General features: G+C 36.8%; 1 protein-coding gene and 1 pseudogene across 1 annotated transcript; one reads left to right on the top strand and one right to left on the bottom strand.

Annotated features, from left to right (window-relative positions):
• Positions 1 to 7,756: 7,756 nt before the first annotated feature.
• Positions 7,757 to 8,869, top strand: LOC143607941 (F-box/kelch-repeat protein At1g80440 pseudogene; annotated as a pseudogene).
• A 102-nt stretch (positions 8,870 to 8,971) lies between these two features.
• LOC143607943 (uncharacterized) lies at positions 8,972 to 11,926 on the bottom strand. Its single transcript, XM_077083197.1, has 4 exons — positions 10,725 to 11,926; positions 9,931 to 10,619; positions 9,401 to 9,457; positions 8,972 to 9,304 (listed from the first exon to the last, which is right to left on the bottom strand). Exons 1-4 carry the CDS (start codon positions 11,674 to 11,676, stop codon positions 9,059 to 9,061), a joined length of 1,944 nt encoding a protein of 647 aa, XP_076939312.1. The 5' UTR covers positions 11,677 to 11,926; the 3' UTR covers positions 8,972 to 9,058.
• Positions 11,927 to 19,113: the final 7,187 nt, after the last annotated feature.

Here is a 19,113-nt window from a genome sequence, read left to right as displayed (position 1 = left end):
TACCATGAGAACTGCGGAATAGACCGACAAGACGGTTAATGATCCACACATACAAATAAACAGCCAAGTCTACGTCCTCAACACATGGGATACTGCGCGACTAAAGTTCATAAACAAGTTTAAGACTCTAAGTTTGTATGAACACATGAACATCCCAAAACATTAAAAGCAAAAAGGGATTAGGTACGAGATTACTCACTTGATAAACGATGCGGTGTAAGATAAAGCAAGAACCAACTTTAAACAAGCACAAGTTAACCTATAAATAAGATTATTGTTTTAATGATTGGTTTTAAGTCTTGATTATAAGTTAGCATAATTAATAAGTAAATTATTATATATAATATATATATTACCGAAAATCAGGGCAGAGGAGAGGAGAAAACGGAGGCAAGAGAGGAGGCGGCAGGAGGACAATCGGCAGAGAGCAAAGGAAGAGAGATAATAAGTGTTTGTGTGTGTAGTGTTAAAAAAAATAAGATTATTATTTATAGGAAAACCCTAGGAGACATAATCCCTAGAAAAGGGGAAAAGATCTTTAACAGGATCAAGCAAAAGATATCAAAAAGCATAAGAATCCAAAAGCAAAAGATATGGAAAGATATGGCAGCTGCAGAGGCAAGATAAAGCTGTCAGGGAACAGTAAAAAGGCATGGGCAGGTCAGTTAAAGGTACTGGTCAAGCATGGAAAAAGCAGATCTCAAAAGATAATGTCAGTCACTTTTTCTGCCAACCAATGGGGTTGGTGCGCATGCTGCGCCGAAAGTAACTTTTCAGACATAAAGCAGATTAGGTCAACAGCTCAAAAGATAAGACAACACAAAAGCAAACGGCTAGATTCAACAGAAGAAAACTCAAAGGGTTTAGCGCGAGAAGGCTCGAGCGCGAAGGCAGACACAGAAGGTCAAGAGAGCGCGAGCGCGAAGGCAGACAGAACCAACCTTAACGCGTCGCGGAAAGAAATACATTTCTAAGCGCGCCGCGGGAAGAATCACATTTCTTAGCGCGCCGCGGGAGGAACTAAAATTCCTGGCGCGCCGCGGGAAGAACTATAATTCTTCGCGCGTCGAGGGATGAACTACGATTCTTAGCGCGCTGCGAGAAGAACTACAAATCCTTAGCGCGTCGCGGGAAGAACTACCGTTCTTAGCGCGCTGCGAGAAGAATTACAATTCTTAGCGCGCTGCGAGAAGAGTTCGTCTCGCGTATCGCTGAAACAGGTGGTCTTCACGCAGGATTCCTTGTAAGGGGTCTGGCGCGTGAAGCTGCGCAGACAACCTTAGGCGGGAAGGAACAAAGGACAAGGAAAGAGTTGGAAGAAAGAGGGAAACAAGGCTTAAGGGCGGAACGACGGCAAGAGAGAGAAAAAGGCGGGACGGCGACAAGAGGGAAAAGAAGGCGGAAAAAGAGAAGAAGAGGGACGGGACGGCGGGAAGGAAAAGAGAGAAGAAAAGGAAGGAAAATATATTATTATTAAAAGTAAAATATAAGAATAAATAAATATTAAATCATAAAAGAAGGAGATCGGATCGGAGAAACGGGTACCTGGGTCGGGTCGGATTGGGCAGATGTCACAGTGCCGAGCCGATTTCTAAGGCACCCTATCGTATGGCACCTTTGGAGCTTAAGGAGCTCAAAGAGCAACTACAAGAATTATTGGAACTGGGTTTTATTAGACCGAGTGTCTCTCCTTGGGGCGCACCGGTCTTATTTGTGAAGAAGAAGGACGGTTCATTAAGACTCTGTATTGACTATCGGGAGTTGAATAAAATCACCATTCGAAATCGTTATCCCTTGCCTCGTATCGATGATCTATTCGACCAGCTTCAAGGCGCCAAATGTTTTTCTAAGATTGATTTGAGATCTGGTTACCATCAGCTTAAGATCAAAGATTCAGATGTTTCTAAGTCAGCTTTTCGTACTCGTTATGGCCATTATGAATTCTTGGTGATGCCGTTTGGGTTAACCAATGCCCCCGCCGTTTTCATGGACTTGATGAACCGAGTTTTTCGAGAATTTCTTGATAAGTTCGTGATAGTCTTCATCGACGATATTCTAATTTATTCTAAAAGTAAAGCAGAACATGAGGATCATCTTCGTATCGTACTCGATATTTTACGTAAAAAGAAGCTTTATGCAAAATTCTCAAAATGCGAGTTCTGGCGAAGCAAAGTAGCGTTTTTGGGTCACATTGTGTCGGCCGAAGGCATTTCAATGGACCCGGCTAAAATCGAGGCAGTCACTAATTGGCCTAGACCTACCTCAGTCCCAGAAGTCCGTAGTTTTCTCGGCCTTGCCGGTTATTATCGCCGATTTGTTGAAGGTTTTTCCGCCATCGCCCTACCCCTCACGCAACTGTTAAGGAAAGGGGTTAAGTTCTCCTGGAATGATGATCGAGAGAAAAGTTTTGAAGAACTAAAGAAGCGATTGGTTTCTAATCCGATTCTTACACTTCCTTCAGGCACGGGTGGATACCAAATTTATAGTGATGCTTCTAAGAAAGGTCTCGGCTGCGTTTTAATGCAGCATGGTAAAGTCATTGCATACGCCTCACGACAGTTGAAACCTTACGAGGTTAACTATCCGACGCATGACCTCGAACTCGCTGCAGTTATTTTCGCGTTGAAAATCTGGCGCCATTATCTTTATGGAGAGACTTGCGATATTTTCACTGATCATAAGAGCTTGAAATATATCTTCACTCAGAAGGAACTGAACATGAGACAGAGACGTTGGTTAGAACTTCTAAAAGATTACGACGCTATCATACAGTATCATCCGGGGAAGGCAAACGTTGTAGCCGATGCTCTTAGTCGGAAGAGTTCCGGAACGATAAATTCTTTTCAGCTGCAACCTCATATCCTCAATGATCTGGATAGATTGGGTATTGGTCTCCATTTTGGTGATACCAATGGATATCTAGCCAGATTTCAGATTGAGCCTGATCTAATTTCTCGAATCAAGAGTGCGCAATATGAAGACGGAGAAATTTGGGCAATTATACAGAATTTGGAGGGTGGTAAACAGTCAGAATTCAGAGAAGACGAACATGGCGTAGTTTGGTGTGGGAAACGGTTATGTGTTCCTAGCGATTCCACCCTATGGGAGTCGTTGTTAGCCGAGGCTCACAGTTCACCGTTCTCAATCCACCCCGGATCCACAAAGATGTATCGAGATCTTCGTCAACAATTTTGGTGGAGCGTATGAAAGAGGACGTGGCCAGTTATGTCAGCAGATACCTTACTTGTCAGCAAGTTAAAACTGAGCATCAAAGAGCTGGGGGTTTACTTCAGACACTTGACATTCCGGTATGGAAGTGGGATGATATCTCAATGGATTTTATTACCGGACTACCTAAAACGTTCAAAAGAAATGATGCTATTTGGGTTGTAGTCGATCGTTTGTCAAAATCGGCTCACTTTCTTCTGATTCAAAAAGGATTCTCAGTCAGTAAGTTATCCGATATTTTTACTCGAGAGATTGTGAGATTCCATGGCACCTCCGTCTCTATTGTTTGTGATCGAGACCCACGTTTCACTTCGCGTTTTTGGAAAGGGTTGCAGGCCGCATGGGGTACTAGATTGAGATTCAGTACCGCGTTTCATCCTCAGACTGACGGTCAGTCAGAACGTACCATTCAAACACTCGAAGATATGCTTCGAGCATGTGCTTTAGAGTGGAGTGGAAACTGGGACGAGTATTTAAGTCTGGTTGAGTTTGCCTACAATAATAGTTGGCAAGCTAGCATCGGTATGGCGCCATTCGAGCTTTTATATGGTCGTAAGTGTAGAGCCCCTAATTGTTGGGATGAGGTTGGTGAGAAAATTATTGAAGGGCCCGAGTTGGTACAGATTACAAATGAGAAAGTTACCATTGCTCGTGAGAAGCTAAAAGAGGCTCAGAGTCGACAGAAGAGCTATGCAGACCGACATCGTCGAGCTTTGGAATTTAATGTCGGTGATCGGGTATTCTTGCGAGTTTCACCTTGTAGAGGCGTTCAACGTTTTGGAATCAAGGGAAAACTTAGCCCAAGATTCATCGGACCGTTTGAAATTCTTGAAAGAGTTGGCGAAGTCTCTTATCGTTTGGCTTTACCACCTCAGTTATCTCATGTGCATAGGGTCTTTCACGTATCTCTTCTTAGGGGGTATAATTATCACCCATTACACGTTGTTACCTATCCGCTCCATCTGATTCGCGAGGATTTATCTGTTGAAGAAGAACCTGAAGCTATTCTTGATCGTCAAGAACGCATTATGCGCAAGAAAACTATTCCATTCGTTAAGATTCTTTGGAAGAACCATTCTGAACGAGAAGCTACATGGGAGATGGAGGATACAATTCGTTCCCAATATCCGTATTTATTTCCGTTTTAGCACTTGGTGATTTCAGTTTGAATGGTTTTGATTTCATATGAATTCTGTTTTATATGTTCCAATATTTGTTTCTGAGACTTTGCAATTGCCATGTCTGAATTTATGAAAGTTTAAGTTTGTTTCGTTTCCGTGATATCCGAAAGTATGTGTCACCGTCTTACAATTTCGAGGACGAAATTTTTTTTTAGGGGAGTATAATTATAATAACCCAAACTTTTGTATTAGATAACAAATGAATAAACATATATATGTATAATATATAAGATAATAATAATAATAATAATAATAATGATGATGATGATGATAATTTAAAATTCGAAACCTCAATCCTTATCCATGCATGCCAACAAATTTCAGAGATTGGTGACATGATTTACGTTTCCACCTCAAATCATGGGAGCCTTTAAAACCCCCCTAAATCCCTTATTTACAACTCACGAAACCCACCACCGGTTCTGATTGTGCTTCTGTTTAACCACCGTATCATACCACCACCACCGCCCTGGGAACCGTCACCGGAAAACGGAGACACTCATCGACCACCTAGCAAATCTGAGTTGTTCCTTTTCGCCGTATTAGTTTCAGATACCGACGACGTACGACACCACCGCCAACCATCACTTCCCTCCAATCTAGTTGTTTCTGTTCGCGACACGGGTAATTAAACGAACCCACTTTTGATTTTGATTTTTATCCTACTTGTACATCTTAATATCGAATATAGTTTTCAAAACTTTCAGTTGAAATTCCGACGATTTCGCCACCACCATCACGCAACATGTACCGCCACTGTCATCTTAACCTGCGGTTTCGCCCCGACTCCAAACAGAAACCGATACAGTCATCATCGTTTAACGCAACACGCATCACCTCCGTCGTCTCCATCTTCGTTCTTTCGGTCCGACCATTGAGGTAATTTATCTTAGCCTATTTGGTGAACAATTGCTTGATTTCGTTATTTTGTTCCGACGACTAAGAGCTAGAAAATATATGTTGAACATAGTTTCCACATACTCACGTTTACGAAAGTCAAATGACCAACTCATGTTTTTAATAATCATATATGAATTTTGCATGAGAACTGGAGAGTGCATTATTATTTTGTTTATTATCTAAATTATGTAATAACTTAGCACATGCAGTTGTTACTTTTATAAATAATAATTTATTTATCTCACATTTATAGAGTTTTGAGCAGTCACGGATTGTTTACAAGTTAACTAATTACTAACTTACTTTGCATCTCTATTAGTTTTATGGTACCCAAAAATGTCATCATTATTCTATTAGTATTATGAAAAGTAATTGTGTTCACTAAATGGTTTATGTGGGAGTCATTAGTCATAACTCAACGAAAATTATTTAATAAAATGTCTATTAATACATTATATAAAAGTCCCAACCCTAAAGCCTTGTCGTCGGAAGGTCAATAACTTAACGCGTCGCATAAGTAAGTTTAGTTTCGTCAAAATTAATTGATCCATAAATAAACCATAGGTCCTCATAATTGTTGGAGACGAGCCAATTTATTTACTCTTGCTTAGCAACTAAGGTACGGATTCTGTTTTTGTTTCCTCTTAGTATTAATTATATTTCGTTACTTCAGAGTACGGTTTCTGTTTTCTTTCACTTATAGTATTATTTGTATTCCGTTACTTCGTAGTACGGATTCTGTTTTTCTTCACTCATAGTATTGGTTCTAGTCCATTTTATATTCGATGTCCGTCACTTCGTAGTGCGGATTTTTGTTATCTAGTTCAGTTTATTCGTATGATATGGTTATATTAATTTTATAGCATGCAATAGGTTATATATATTTTGAATTCATTATTGCATGTTCCTGTTTAAATATCTTTTAGTTATACGACTTTAGTTCAGTACTCTATTACCCGAGCATTTCTGACTTGTCGTTGGGGCGTCAACGACATGGCACTTATCGTGACAGTGCGTAATCAAAGTTCACGGCGTCTCTGAAAGTACTCATGTAGTACCTTGGCCACTTAGAGGCGTATAGATCGATCTTAGCTCCGACTCCTGACTCCTGACTCCTGACTTCTGTTTGAGATGGAACAATGTGTGCACGCCACCCACACCGTCTCCTTGGTGCATGGACTAGCTAGCTGTGTACCCCTCTGTTTAGGCTCTGGGTGCTTCCGTATTACACGACCTATTTATTTTAACATCATCGTCGTGTATTTTAGTAGTTATATTTTGTTTCGCTGTATTTCTGGTCCGTTTTGATATGTGTATACGCATTTGGTTAAATTTGAGTATATTCAGATTACGTCCCGATAGTGTATCGGATTATGTTTCGCATCTAATTATAGTTCGGTCTAAAACGTGGTTTTATATCCGCAATAGTTTCAGTTTTATTTCAGTATGTGTTTTGTCTTATGTATGCCTTTACCTGTACTATTGTTCTCTCCGTTACTGGGCAATTTTTGGCTCAGCCGTATTTTCTTGTTTGTGTCTGTCTTATTTGCTAACAGGTAATTCGGGAAATCGGGGAGATCAGTGATGAGAGTAAAATGAAGCTCAAGAATAAGGACTTGATTTAATTTTCTTTAAGCATTTAATAAATTTGACTTAGAATTTCTTTCAGTGTTTTTAACACTTTTGGTTGCCTTGGGATTCTTTTCATTTCATTTAAATGGTTTTTGTTTGGTCTATGATATCTGTAATAGTAACACGTCAGCCTGCTCCGGGTTGGGGTGTTACAACATATTACACAATGACACAATGAACAACAAAAAAACACAATTAAGAAAACCCATTAATTTTTTTTAATTTTTATATAACAATATGATACCCATATTAAAGATAAAAAAACGCTTATTATTATGGTGATTTTAAAAAAAAAAAATAATGTCGTATGAAAAAGTTATGGACATTTTAAAATGAATGGGGAATTGACATGTGTCTTGCATGTGGAGAGAGAAAGTCAACAAAGATGTGTTATTACCTTCATGCCCTTTTCATCAATTTTTATTTATTAAATTAATCTCAGCCATTTAAATCTAAGATCAATGGACTGGATTCCTTCTCACCCTTCTCATTTTTGTTGTCCTTTGTATTTTAACTTTACCCTGTTAACCCTCACCGTCATAAATATATGTTACATACATGCTACATAATAATTTATATAAGTTGTTTATTTATTTGCTTTTATTTGGATATATATTACTAAACAACATAAAATAAGTCTTCTCACACAAAAATACAAAATATAAAAAAATATTATCTTTTCAAAATTTTGTATTATCCATTTGTTTTATATCTTTTGCTTCCCTATATAACCTCAATGCCTCATTGTCACCTCTCATCAATTCTCTCAACTCTCAACTCTCAACTTATAATAATATCTTCACTTCAACAATTGTTACAAAATCTTTGTCTATGGAACTTATACCTGGTCTTCCACATGATGTCGGACTAGAATGTTTAATCCGGGTCCCACACAACCACTTCTCTTCAGCCACCTCCGTCTGCCGGAGTTGGAAGTCCGAAATCGAAAACCCGATGTTCCGAAAGCACCGAAAGTCCGCGGGACTCACCCGACGCATCGTCGTAATGGTGCAGTCCCAAGTCGATCATTCCCGCGAGCACGGCTTGCGGAAATATTTTGCAGCTCCAGTTTACCAGCTTACGGCTTACGAGCCAGAAACTGGAAACTGGAGCCGCCTACCGCCCATACCCGGGTTACCCGACGGGAGGTTGCCGTTTTTTTGTCAGATAGCCCCTGTCGGGTTTAACCTCGTGGTTATGGGCGGGTTAAACCCGGAGAATTGGGAGGCGTCTAATTTTGTATTTGTGTATAATTTTGTGTCCGCCACGTGGCGGCGTGGGCCCGACATGCCAGGGTGTACAAGATCTTTTTTTGGGTGCGCGTCGGATAATGATAGGCGGGTGTTTATTGCGGGTGGGCATGATAATGAGAAGAATGCGCTTCGGTCTGCGATGATGTATGACGTGGCGAAAGATTATTGGGTGGTACTACCTGACATGGCAGATGAGAGAGACGAGTGTAAAGGCGCGTTCCACCGTGGCAAGTATTATGTGATTGGTGGGTACAATACTTTAATGCAAGGGCAGTTTGGTAAAAGTGCAGAGGCGTTTAATTTGTCCACGTGGCAGTGGGATACCGTTAAAGATGACTTCTTGGGAGGTGACCTGTGTCCAAGGACGTGTGTAGACGGTGGTAACGATGTGATGTATATGTATCAAGATGGTGCGGTTGTCGCACTTGATCATTCGTTTAAAACGAGGATACCAAACGATATGGATAGTGTACCTTGTATTATCGAATCGGGAGGAAAGTTGTTAGCCGCGGGATCTGTCGGATCTGGTGGGACCCACGGGGTGTGCGTGTTAGATGTGGAGAGCGCCACGTGGGTTAAGGCGGACGTACCGGAGGAGTATTCGGGCCATGTTCAGTCTGGTTGCTGTTTGGAAGTATGAATATGAATGTATTTGTATATAAACAATGAAATAGTGTTTTGTTGGAATATAACTTATGATTAGTTGATTTATGATTTAGTTACAACATATAACTAAAAGTTTAAAATAACATAACTATATGTTCTAAACACAAAATATAAATAAAAGACTTATAAATTATAATTGGTTTATAAATTACAAATATAACAAAAAGTTTACAAAAATCATGAAAAACAGTAACAAATTTAACCAACTTTCATGGTGTTATAAAGAACCTGCCATAAGATCTTGTACATGTGTTGTTTCAAGTACATTTTCTTAACTCTTTCTCTGCCTTCGAGTCCCAAACGTTGTCGTTCCGAAGGGTATTTAAGTAAATACTGAAGGTGTTTGGAAAGAACAGTTGTTCCGGGGTGTCCAACGATATGCACAAGACCACTCACATTGTGCTCAACGATCTCTTTCGTACCTCCCGCATCTGTTCCAAGCACCTGACCAACAACACGTAAAGGGTATAATGGGAATTTAAAAAACATCGAATCAGATTTAATTTATATTTGATTAGAAAGTTAAGGGATTTATCGTACCGGGATACCAAATGCCATTGCTTCAATTGTTACTCTTCCAAATGTTTCTCCAATCCCCTGTACACATCTAGTCGGTCAAAAATTTCTTTTTCTAAACAGTGTATCTGTTTATTGCGAAACAGACGCGTGTGTTAAATTCAAAATTACAAGCTTACCCTTGGAGTGAAATAAGTTGTTAATAATAAACTGATTATTGGACATAAGAAGCTGGCCAAAACGGAGCGGGCTGGTTGACCCGAAACACTTTTATGTCAATTCTTAAAACTTTTGTGTACATATTAATGTGTTATTATGATTAGTTATAAATATAAATATATATGTAAACTATAAACACATTTGACACGGTCCCTTTTTAGCCAGATTTCTTAATTTGACTCGCTTAAGATATTAAAACACAACCCAAATTCATCAATTCAGAAATGTAAAATTTGATCTTTTTTCAATAACAAACTAATGATATGATAAACACAAATAATAATATCTAAGCAAGCATAATTTGTACTAAGGTAGAGTTAAAAGAAATATAATACCTGGGAATTTATAACATAAACATCTGCTGCAGAATAAAGTGAAGCAACACGGGTTGTAGCGGGAGTCCACATCACTGTATTATTCAAGCCCGAATGATTTGAAACGAAACCAAGAAGTGATTTGACATAAATAACCTTATTACTCTTGGACCCAACTGACCCGATTAGAAGCTTCATATCTTTCACATTCTTTTTTGCACTTCCCCTCAACATTTTCTTTAAACTTTTACGACCCTCAACCATGCCACCTGGCATTTTATTAGTCACCGCATGTACCGATTCAAGAAGCAATAGATGACCCTTTCCAGGGTTTATACTGCTTAGTGATATTACAAGCATATCACTATCTTTTAATCCCATTTCTTCTCTGACTGATTTTCTTAATAAAAGCCTTTTTTCCATCATTTTTTCGGTTGTGAATGCAGGGGTATTTAGGGAACATGAAATTCCAGCTACAAAAGCTAATTCATCATTCACGGAAAGAGGAACTATCGCGGGTGCTGATTTAAATTTAATATTTTCCTCTGCACACCAATCTAACCATTGTTTAGATTGTGATTCGGATAGGAATACTAACGTTTTTACACGATTCAGAACGAGCTTCGATCGATCAAAATATTCCCGCCTGTTTTCCATTATCCACCAAACAAGTTGTCGTGTTCCCGCCACTGAATGATCAAGATATTGTTCTGTAATCATTTTAACAAATTTAACAAATCAGCATCAAACTTATTTTCATTTTGAATAAATTTGAAAACTTATTATACGAAAGCAACATGAAAACAAGATCTCACCAATCCATGATGCACAAACAGCTGAACCGGCTATAACAACATCAGCTTTCATGGCAGCTTTGAAACTGAGTTTATCTTTATCTTCAAGAACTTTAATCTTCTTTCTAGAAAGTTCTGGAAGCAGACCACCCCTTCTGCTAAGAGCAACTACCGAAACCGTGGTGCCACAACTCAAAAGCTCAAAAGCTAACTCCATCATCGAAAGTGGGGCTCCGGTCATCGAAAGCTCATGAAATATCAACACAAATTTTCTTGACCAAACAAGCCGAGCAAATTGACTTTTTCTATCACACGTTCCTGATCTCTTCATAGGACTCCATTCCAAAACGCGGTCTTCAATTGACCCAAACGGGCCCACTAACATCCCATAAGTCGAATTCGTTTGTGGGATTTCTTCTTCTTGAACTCCAACTTCATTACTTTTTTCAGTTTCCGAAACCTTCTTCTTAGTGCCACGTTTTGACCTTCGTCTTGATCTTTTGCTCGTTTTTTTCACTGATAATATTCTCTGTGACACACCACGAGTGCCATTACCTTTCATAACAATATCCATCTTCTTCACATCAGACTGATTGACACTGATCTTAACCTCATCCGTCAATGCATCATTACTCACACTCAACTCATCACTTTCATTACTATTATCTATTGATTCTATTTCATCACTTCCTCCAAATATACCATCCTTGTTATCACCATGGGCCCACCTTGACTGGATATAGAATCCAGCATAAGCCCAAAGAGTAATCAAAAGCAACCAAAGTACTATCCTGTTGCTTCTGAAACAATTAGTATTGAATCCATTGATTCTGCCATCTCTTCTAGGGGTTCGACTCGAGTTTAACCTTCTAAATGAAGGAGAGCCTCTAGGTGTTGTTGACTTACCAGATAATATGGATTTCAAAACCGGACGTGATGATTGTCTCCCTGTGTTTCTACTGTATTCATCCATATTAGGTATTCCCTTTCAATTAATTTCAAGCAACAGGAGATCATAGCACACCATTCCTTGGATTATAAGAACGGATATCCAACGCCAATGATAACTTAATATTAGAGATTGAGCATAATTCAAGAGCTTCCAGAAATCATTCTTACACAGATCCGAAAGTTGCATCCTGCACAATGAAATACACATTAATTTGCTTGCAGATTCAGATGTTTTGAAAATACAACTTATAAACAATGTCGTAGAAGTCGCATCGACTGGAGACTTGCGAGTACTCGGCCAAGGCGGGGACGAGTACTCGGACATCGTAAATTATAAAGAAATTATATATGTCAAATATCATAGGTTTACTAATATATAGAACAAAATGCCTGGATATCAATATATATCTAACGAATACATGTTCAAATACCAGTGTTGTGGAACTTGCTAGGCACGCTAGTCAAACGGCGTGGTACCGACTAGCGATTAATCGGATTAGATTATTATATGTTATTTTTCAAAAATATATATATATTTACGAAACTTGTCAAAATTTTAAACTTTAAAATCGGATTGGATTAATAAATAAAAATTTTCAAATACTTCAAAGATTTTGACCGAAATTTGACCAACTTTGAATGATTTAGGCCAATTTGGACCGTCTTTGACCGACTACCAATTAGTTAGTCCGATTAGATGCAACTGAATCGCTTTTTACAGCGACTAATCGCGATTTTTACAACATTGACAAATACAAAAGTGTTTCAAAAATTGATATTCATTCTTTAATAATATTATCGACATAGTAATCATTTAATTCTGGTCTTCCAAGGTGAAAAACAACAAAAATCCAACTTAACCGTGTTGTCGGAGTCGAATAAAATCGCCTCTGGCACCCTATCGAATACTGGCTGCCTAGACCGACCGATTTTCACAAAGCTGCTTATAAATCAATAGCTGCAGCATCTCATCTCAAACGTGAAATAGTTTGAAAATAAATTAACAGTGAAACAAGTAGCAAGCAAATTAAATGGAATTTGAATAACGAAAACAAATCCACATGATATATTATTCTAACTTCTAATAATATTATTCAATGGAGTAAAGAAGAGAAAGTTAAATTAGATCCTCACAGCTAGTTCCACATCAATACTGCAGCGGATCAATCGATGGATGAATACAATGTCAGTTCAATCGCCTGGCCTGGCTGCTGAATTTGAGAAGCATACAAAAGTGAAAACAGCTATAACTATAAGCTATAAGTAAGTGTGTGTGTCTGTTATGGCACTCGTGTGAGAGTGAGTGAGCAGACAGATCAGAGAAGAAGTCTCGCACGTGCCAGGCACGCGTGTTGACTCACGGAAAGAAGAAGAAGAAGATGATGAAAAAACTTGAAGCAATAATTTATTTACATTCAAATTAGTATGTTTTGGTTAAGGGTGAACACGGTTAGTTTCGGTTCGGTTATCTGTTTAAACTGTAACATGACAACATAACATTACACTTTGGTTATTGGGAAATCATGGTTCGGTTCTGTATGATGATTAGATTATTTTGTGTTTGCGGTATACTGGTATAGCGTACTGGGTTTTCTGGTCGTTTCATGGGAATACTTTGTTCAATTTCGCCCACTTATCTATTCGTGTGGTTTTGAACTCTTTTTTCTATAACCTGAAACAATCTTAAACGAGACTAAGCTCGGCTCGAGCATATTTTGCACATTAAGTGAGCCAAAGCTCCGCTCGAGTTTGGCTATGTTGTGTGAAATTAATACATAGAAGTCCAAAAGAGGTTAAACTTGAAAAAAAAATATATACAAGGCTTGTTAAGTCTCGACGAGCCTAAACGAGCTTCGAATACAAGCCTCAAGCTTGGGCTCGTTTTGAGCTTTTTATCGATCCAAGCTCGAGTAGCTTGACTCATTTACACCCCGCTACATGTATTTCTTCATGTGTTTCAAAAGTGTCTTTATGTGAGGTTAGTCAATTTTACATTTGTAGTCAAATTCTCTTAGGTTCGTGATTCGGAGTCGTCTAATTTGTTTTGAGCGTCGTGCATTTCCTTTATAGTTTTCTGTCTAGATTCTTGCTTGTCGGGATTTCATTTAAATAATAGTATAACAGTTGAAAGAAAAGAACAACCCAACAATCTATTATGTAAAACTATTGATAGTTTGTTTTCATATTAAAGATGTTTAAATCAAAATCAAGAAAGTGAAAGTTGAGAGACACGTGTGATGCCAACATAAAATCTCGAAAGTGGTACCTTAGTTTTAACTAAGTATATCTCTGTGTTGTAAATTTATAATGTGAATAGTAAACTAAAGTCAAATATGTTATTAATGCAGTGTTTATTTTATTTACCACTACTTCTTTGATTAATATTATTAAGATAGTTACATCTTCATCATTAGTATTTTATCATTACGAAATATAATGTATTTTATGGATGCTAAGGTCGTTCAAAAAAACTATACTTGCTGAGTTTGTTCAAAAAATAATAATTATATGGACGTTAAAATATGGTCATCCTTGTGGTCAGTGTGAAATAGGCACGACACCCTGCTACATACGCGTCCAAGGGTGCGCACTATGCGAAACAAAGTGACAAATGGGACGCGAAAGGAGCATGGGGGCGTGAAGCGTGGCAATGTGGCACCATGTTGATCTAGTTACTTGTCTAATTTAACCAAAATACGCATTGTCTAGACCATTATTAATTAAATAACATTGTTTTCAATTCATAAAAGTGCACCAAGGCATCTTCCTTCAAGGTTACACTTGTCTAAGCTTGTGACAATCATTCCTAACTCCGCTATTGGATATTTGGTCATCGTTTACTAGCCTCTAGGCTTATCGATACATTGAACATCTTAAAAGGTAAAATAAATCGTCTACGACAAGTTGTTAAGCCTGTAAAATAAAACAATTGACACAACAATGTGTAAGTGCATATTAACCCAACTATGTAAGTAGAATATTCAAGTGAAGCCCATTTCGAAATAATCACTTGGTAGGGAAAGGTCACCCCATAGCATTCTCCGTTTAAATACACACATGATACCATAATTAGCGGTGTTTAGGCTTGATACACTAGGTTGGAGTAAACCCAATGTTCATACTCGTAGTTCCCCAAACGAAACTAGTAGACATCGTCCCTCATCAAGTAGTAATTTTCATGTATTTATTGTCTAACATCACAAGTCTTTCGATGTTTAAAAAACATTTATTAATTACATAATATGATTATAAGAATACAATTTTATGGGTATGAGTTACCTCCAAATGTTATATGCGATCTCATAACAATTCCATTTTACATTTCTCTTATGAAAAAAAATAAAGAAAACATTAATGGTTGATGTTAGCCAACAAGTCAACAATCCAACCTCTTAATTTAATTATTATATCTATAATTATAAATTTTCCATTGAATATCTTTATATATTTGTCCTTACATTAATGTGGTAATAGTACTTAATTACTTTTGATTGTGTTAAATACAATAAAACCAAGTTAATTAGAATAATAGTTAAAATAATAATTAAAAAAAATTCATAATTTTTTCTTTGAAAGATCAACAAAATGTCAATTAATAATAAAAGGCATATTACAACAGCTACCATCAACTACTTTTATAGATTCTTCTTATTTTTTCAAGAACTTATTTTTAAGAAAAATATTTCTAATTTATTGCAACAAGTATTATATATTTTTTAAATGACTGTAGATGAGGATTTTTCCATTGATACCTCTCGTCATTGATCTTCGGTAATATCAACAAGACAACTAGTGTTCCAAAGGTGCTGATTATGCCGATAATCTGTCAGTAAATTGACCTACGATGATCCGTCCATCAACGAAATTTTTACTCGTATAAAGTTTTCCAATAAAATCTAGCTGTAAATGAAAATCATCTGATTGCGTATATATACATCCACCATCCATAACATGATAACATCATATTTTGCACTCAATCAATTTAATGTGTAATATGCTACATTTGACTCTTTTACTAATACAAGTGGGACCCACCCAATTCACATAATTATTCTCTTAGATCAAGAAATTATACTTCTTCTCTATATAATACATAGAAAGAGAGTTTAAACAACCACAAAACTTTTAGTTTGAGAAAAAAAATGGACTCCAAGAAGTTGATGGTGATGATGGGCATGATCATGATGATGGTCATGGGGATGGTCAAAGGGCAGGCTGGGCCTGGGGGTGGGGGTGGGCTTGGGCCTGGGGGTGGGGGTATGGCTCCAAATCCAATTCCTTTCACTACTTGCTATGCTAGGTGCATGTTTTTTTGTATGATTGAACCACAAAATGCTTGCACATGTACCTCCACATGCCTAAAAAGATGTCTTGACACACCAGCACCACCTATAACAATGGCTATTGATAGGGATGAAAATGCACAAAATCTTGGCTATTGCAAACTTGGTTGTGCTACTTCTTTGTGCTCCAACATTAGCCATATACAAGATCCGGGTATGTATTCTTTCCTTGTGTTTGTAACTTAGGGTATATTTGGTTTGGTCCATATTGTTTAATGTGAATGTAACATAACAAGATCGATTAAACAAATGAAACACGAGTATATCATTGTCGTTGCTTTGTGTCCACACCAATGTCGGACCCAGGATTTCTTTTCTTGGGTGGGTGGCGATTTAAGGGCTTAACCAAACTTTTATGGGGGCAATCGAAATTTTTGGGTTTAAATATAAATAAGGTTTCTATGGGGGCCACACCTAACCTTAAAGTATATAAATACAAAGGCTTGGTAAAAAATATATGAGCACAGAGATGATGCATCTATGGTTTTATATTTATATAAATTATGTTTTGTATGATTTTTTTTTTCAGAGGGGGAAAACATGGGCAAATGTGTGGATTCTTGTTCTAATAAGTGCATTCAGAGCTATTAATTGCCACCTCAACAAGGAGAACCTTACTTTCTATGAATTTGATTGTGATGGTTAATTTTGAGGTTAATGACTATGTAATAAAATATTATCAGAATAGTTTTGATTGAGCAGATATTATTATCTATTAAAGATAATGATTTTGGGTTGGGTTTGGGTTTGGGTTCGGGTTTGTGTTTCGGAATTAGGAATTTAAGAATAAAATTATCTTTATATTTATCTTTTATTGTTATTCAGTCAGTCTGTAGCTGTCATATTGTTAGTTGTGATAACTAAGTCGATAAACCTATAACAATCATCAAATAACAAATATATTTACGAAGATTTTCTTTTATATAAAAAAAGTCAAATTAACATATTCAATATATCCCATATCAAGGTTTATTTCCACCTAACTGGTGACCGGTAAGAGTTCAAGTCTTGTGACGGACAAAAATACTTAATTTAGTAGTAGAGTTAGAAATTGTGTGAGTTTGTCGTTCTAAAATGAAAATTCGTATAACTAGATTTGGGTCTACTGATATGGCACAACCTACAGGCATTAGTGAACGATTTATCGTCAAGTTGATAATACCGCTTGTCTATGTCTTTCTTAATATCGGCCATAAAAATAAACACAAGGAAAGCATACACACCTAGATCATTTTGTAGCTTGTTAGAACACAAAGAAATAGCACAAGGACATGATCAAGTTTGCAATAGCTAAGATTTTGTGTATTTTCATCCATGTCCATAGCCATTGTTACAGTGGTCCTGGTGTGTCAAGACATAATTTTTTTAAGGTATGTGAAGGTACATGTTCAAGCATTTTGGGGTTCAATCATACATAAAAAATAAAAATGTACCTAGCAACATATTTTTTTAAAGGTAGAATATACATAAAGTACAACTTTAATTAGAAGCAAAATTTTTTTTAACAGTGTTTGATATTCCCCTCAATACCTGAGTTAACCTTCTACAGACGAGATTTTAACTGTTCATACTGATTTTAACGCTCCAGACCTGACTCACCCTGGAACATCATCAAGAAGAAACCCGCCACTATAGAAAAACCATTTATTTGAGCCGGGTTTCGAACCTTCAAACTATTTTTCTTTCTTTTTTTTAAAGGAAATTAATTAACTCCACTGAAGTGCGAAAACAATTAAAAAAAAGTAATTCACTTATTGCTGATGATTAATCTTTTATTTACTCTAATTAATGCTAATAACATTTTCAATTAGTCAAAGTAATTAATTTTTTTTCACCCTATTTAATGATATTTTCTATTTAAGTTATTCATTTTATACATTTGACATACATTCAATATAGTATATAAATTTGACCGTATATATATTTTTTTTTGGAAAAATAATTTTTTGTTATTTCAGAGAGGGACCATTTGGTGTTTAAGAGACTTTGTTTTTGTAACTAGGCTACCAGCCATAAGACTATTTGATTGAAATAAAAACAATATAACTGAGCTAGAATAAGTAGTTATTTTAACTAACATATAAAAAAAAGGGCTTGTCACATTAGTCTCAAAATTCTTCTTATTTATAAAGAATTACTAAGAATTATATTTTGGATTTATTGTAATCATCAATTGATAATAGAATTTCAGCAATGAATAAAATAAAATTCTAAAAAAAAGAAAGAGAAATTGTTTTTTAGTGTACTTAGGTGAGGATTTTTGATTTTTCCATTGATCCGTCTCGTTAGTGATCTTCACTTACATCAATTAGTGTCCCGGAGGTGGTAGTTACATCAGTAATCTATCAACTAATTGACCTACGATGATCCTTTGCTCATCCACCGACAAATTTTTACACATTAGATTTCTTTATAAGGTCTGATAGTCAATAAAAATCTTTCTCATAACATCATATTTGGTTCCTAATCAATTTAATGTGTGATATGCTACATTTGACTCTTTTATTAATAAGTGGGACCCAACCCAAATCCCAAATTATTCTCATAATAAAAAAATCATACCTCCTCTCTATATAATACCTAGAAAGATTGAGAGTTTGAACAACAACACAATATAATTTTAGTTTGAAAAAAAATATGGACTCCAAGAAAAAGATGATAATGTACATGATCATGATGATGATGGCGATGAGGATGGTTAAAGGACAAGGTACAATTACAAATCCTATTCCTTTCACTAGTTGCCTTAATCAGTGCATGTTCTTTTGTTTGGTTGGACAAAACAAGCCTTGTGAATGTACCTACAAATATTACAAAAAATGTCTTGAAGCCAGACTAGCACCACCTCCACCTTCAACAATAACAATGAATATGGATATGGATGATAATGCACAAAATCTAGGCTATTGCAAACTTGGCTGTGCTACTTCTTTGTGTTCTAACATGATCCAGGTATGTATTATTATTTATTTCCACGTGTTTGTGACTTAGAGCATGTTTGAGATTGCTTATTAAAAGTGCTTATGTGGAGCTTATAGGTGCTTTTGGAGGGGCATTTTGGATATTTTGCCACTCCAAAAGCCATAAGCACTTTAATAAGCAATCCCAAACACCCT

The sequence above is a fragment of the Bidens hawaiensis genome, unplaced genomic scaffold (assembly GCF_021521415.1).
Source record: "Bidens hawaiensis isolate Kalapana, Puna unplaced genomic scaffold, B.hawaiensis_p1.1 tig00090690_1, whole genome shotgun sequence".
Lineage (NCBI taxonomy): Eukaryota > Viridiplantae > Streptophyta > Magnoliopsida > Asterales > Asteraceae > Bidens > Bidens hawaiensis.
This window is presented reverse-complemented; position numbering and strand designations above follow the sequence as displayed.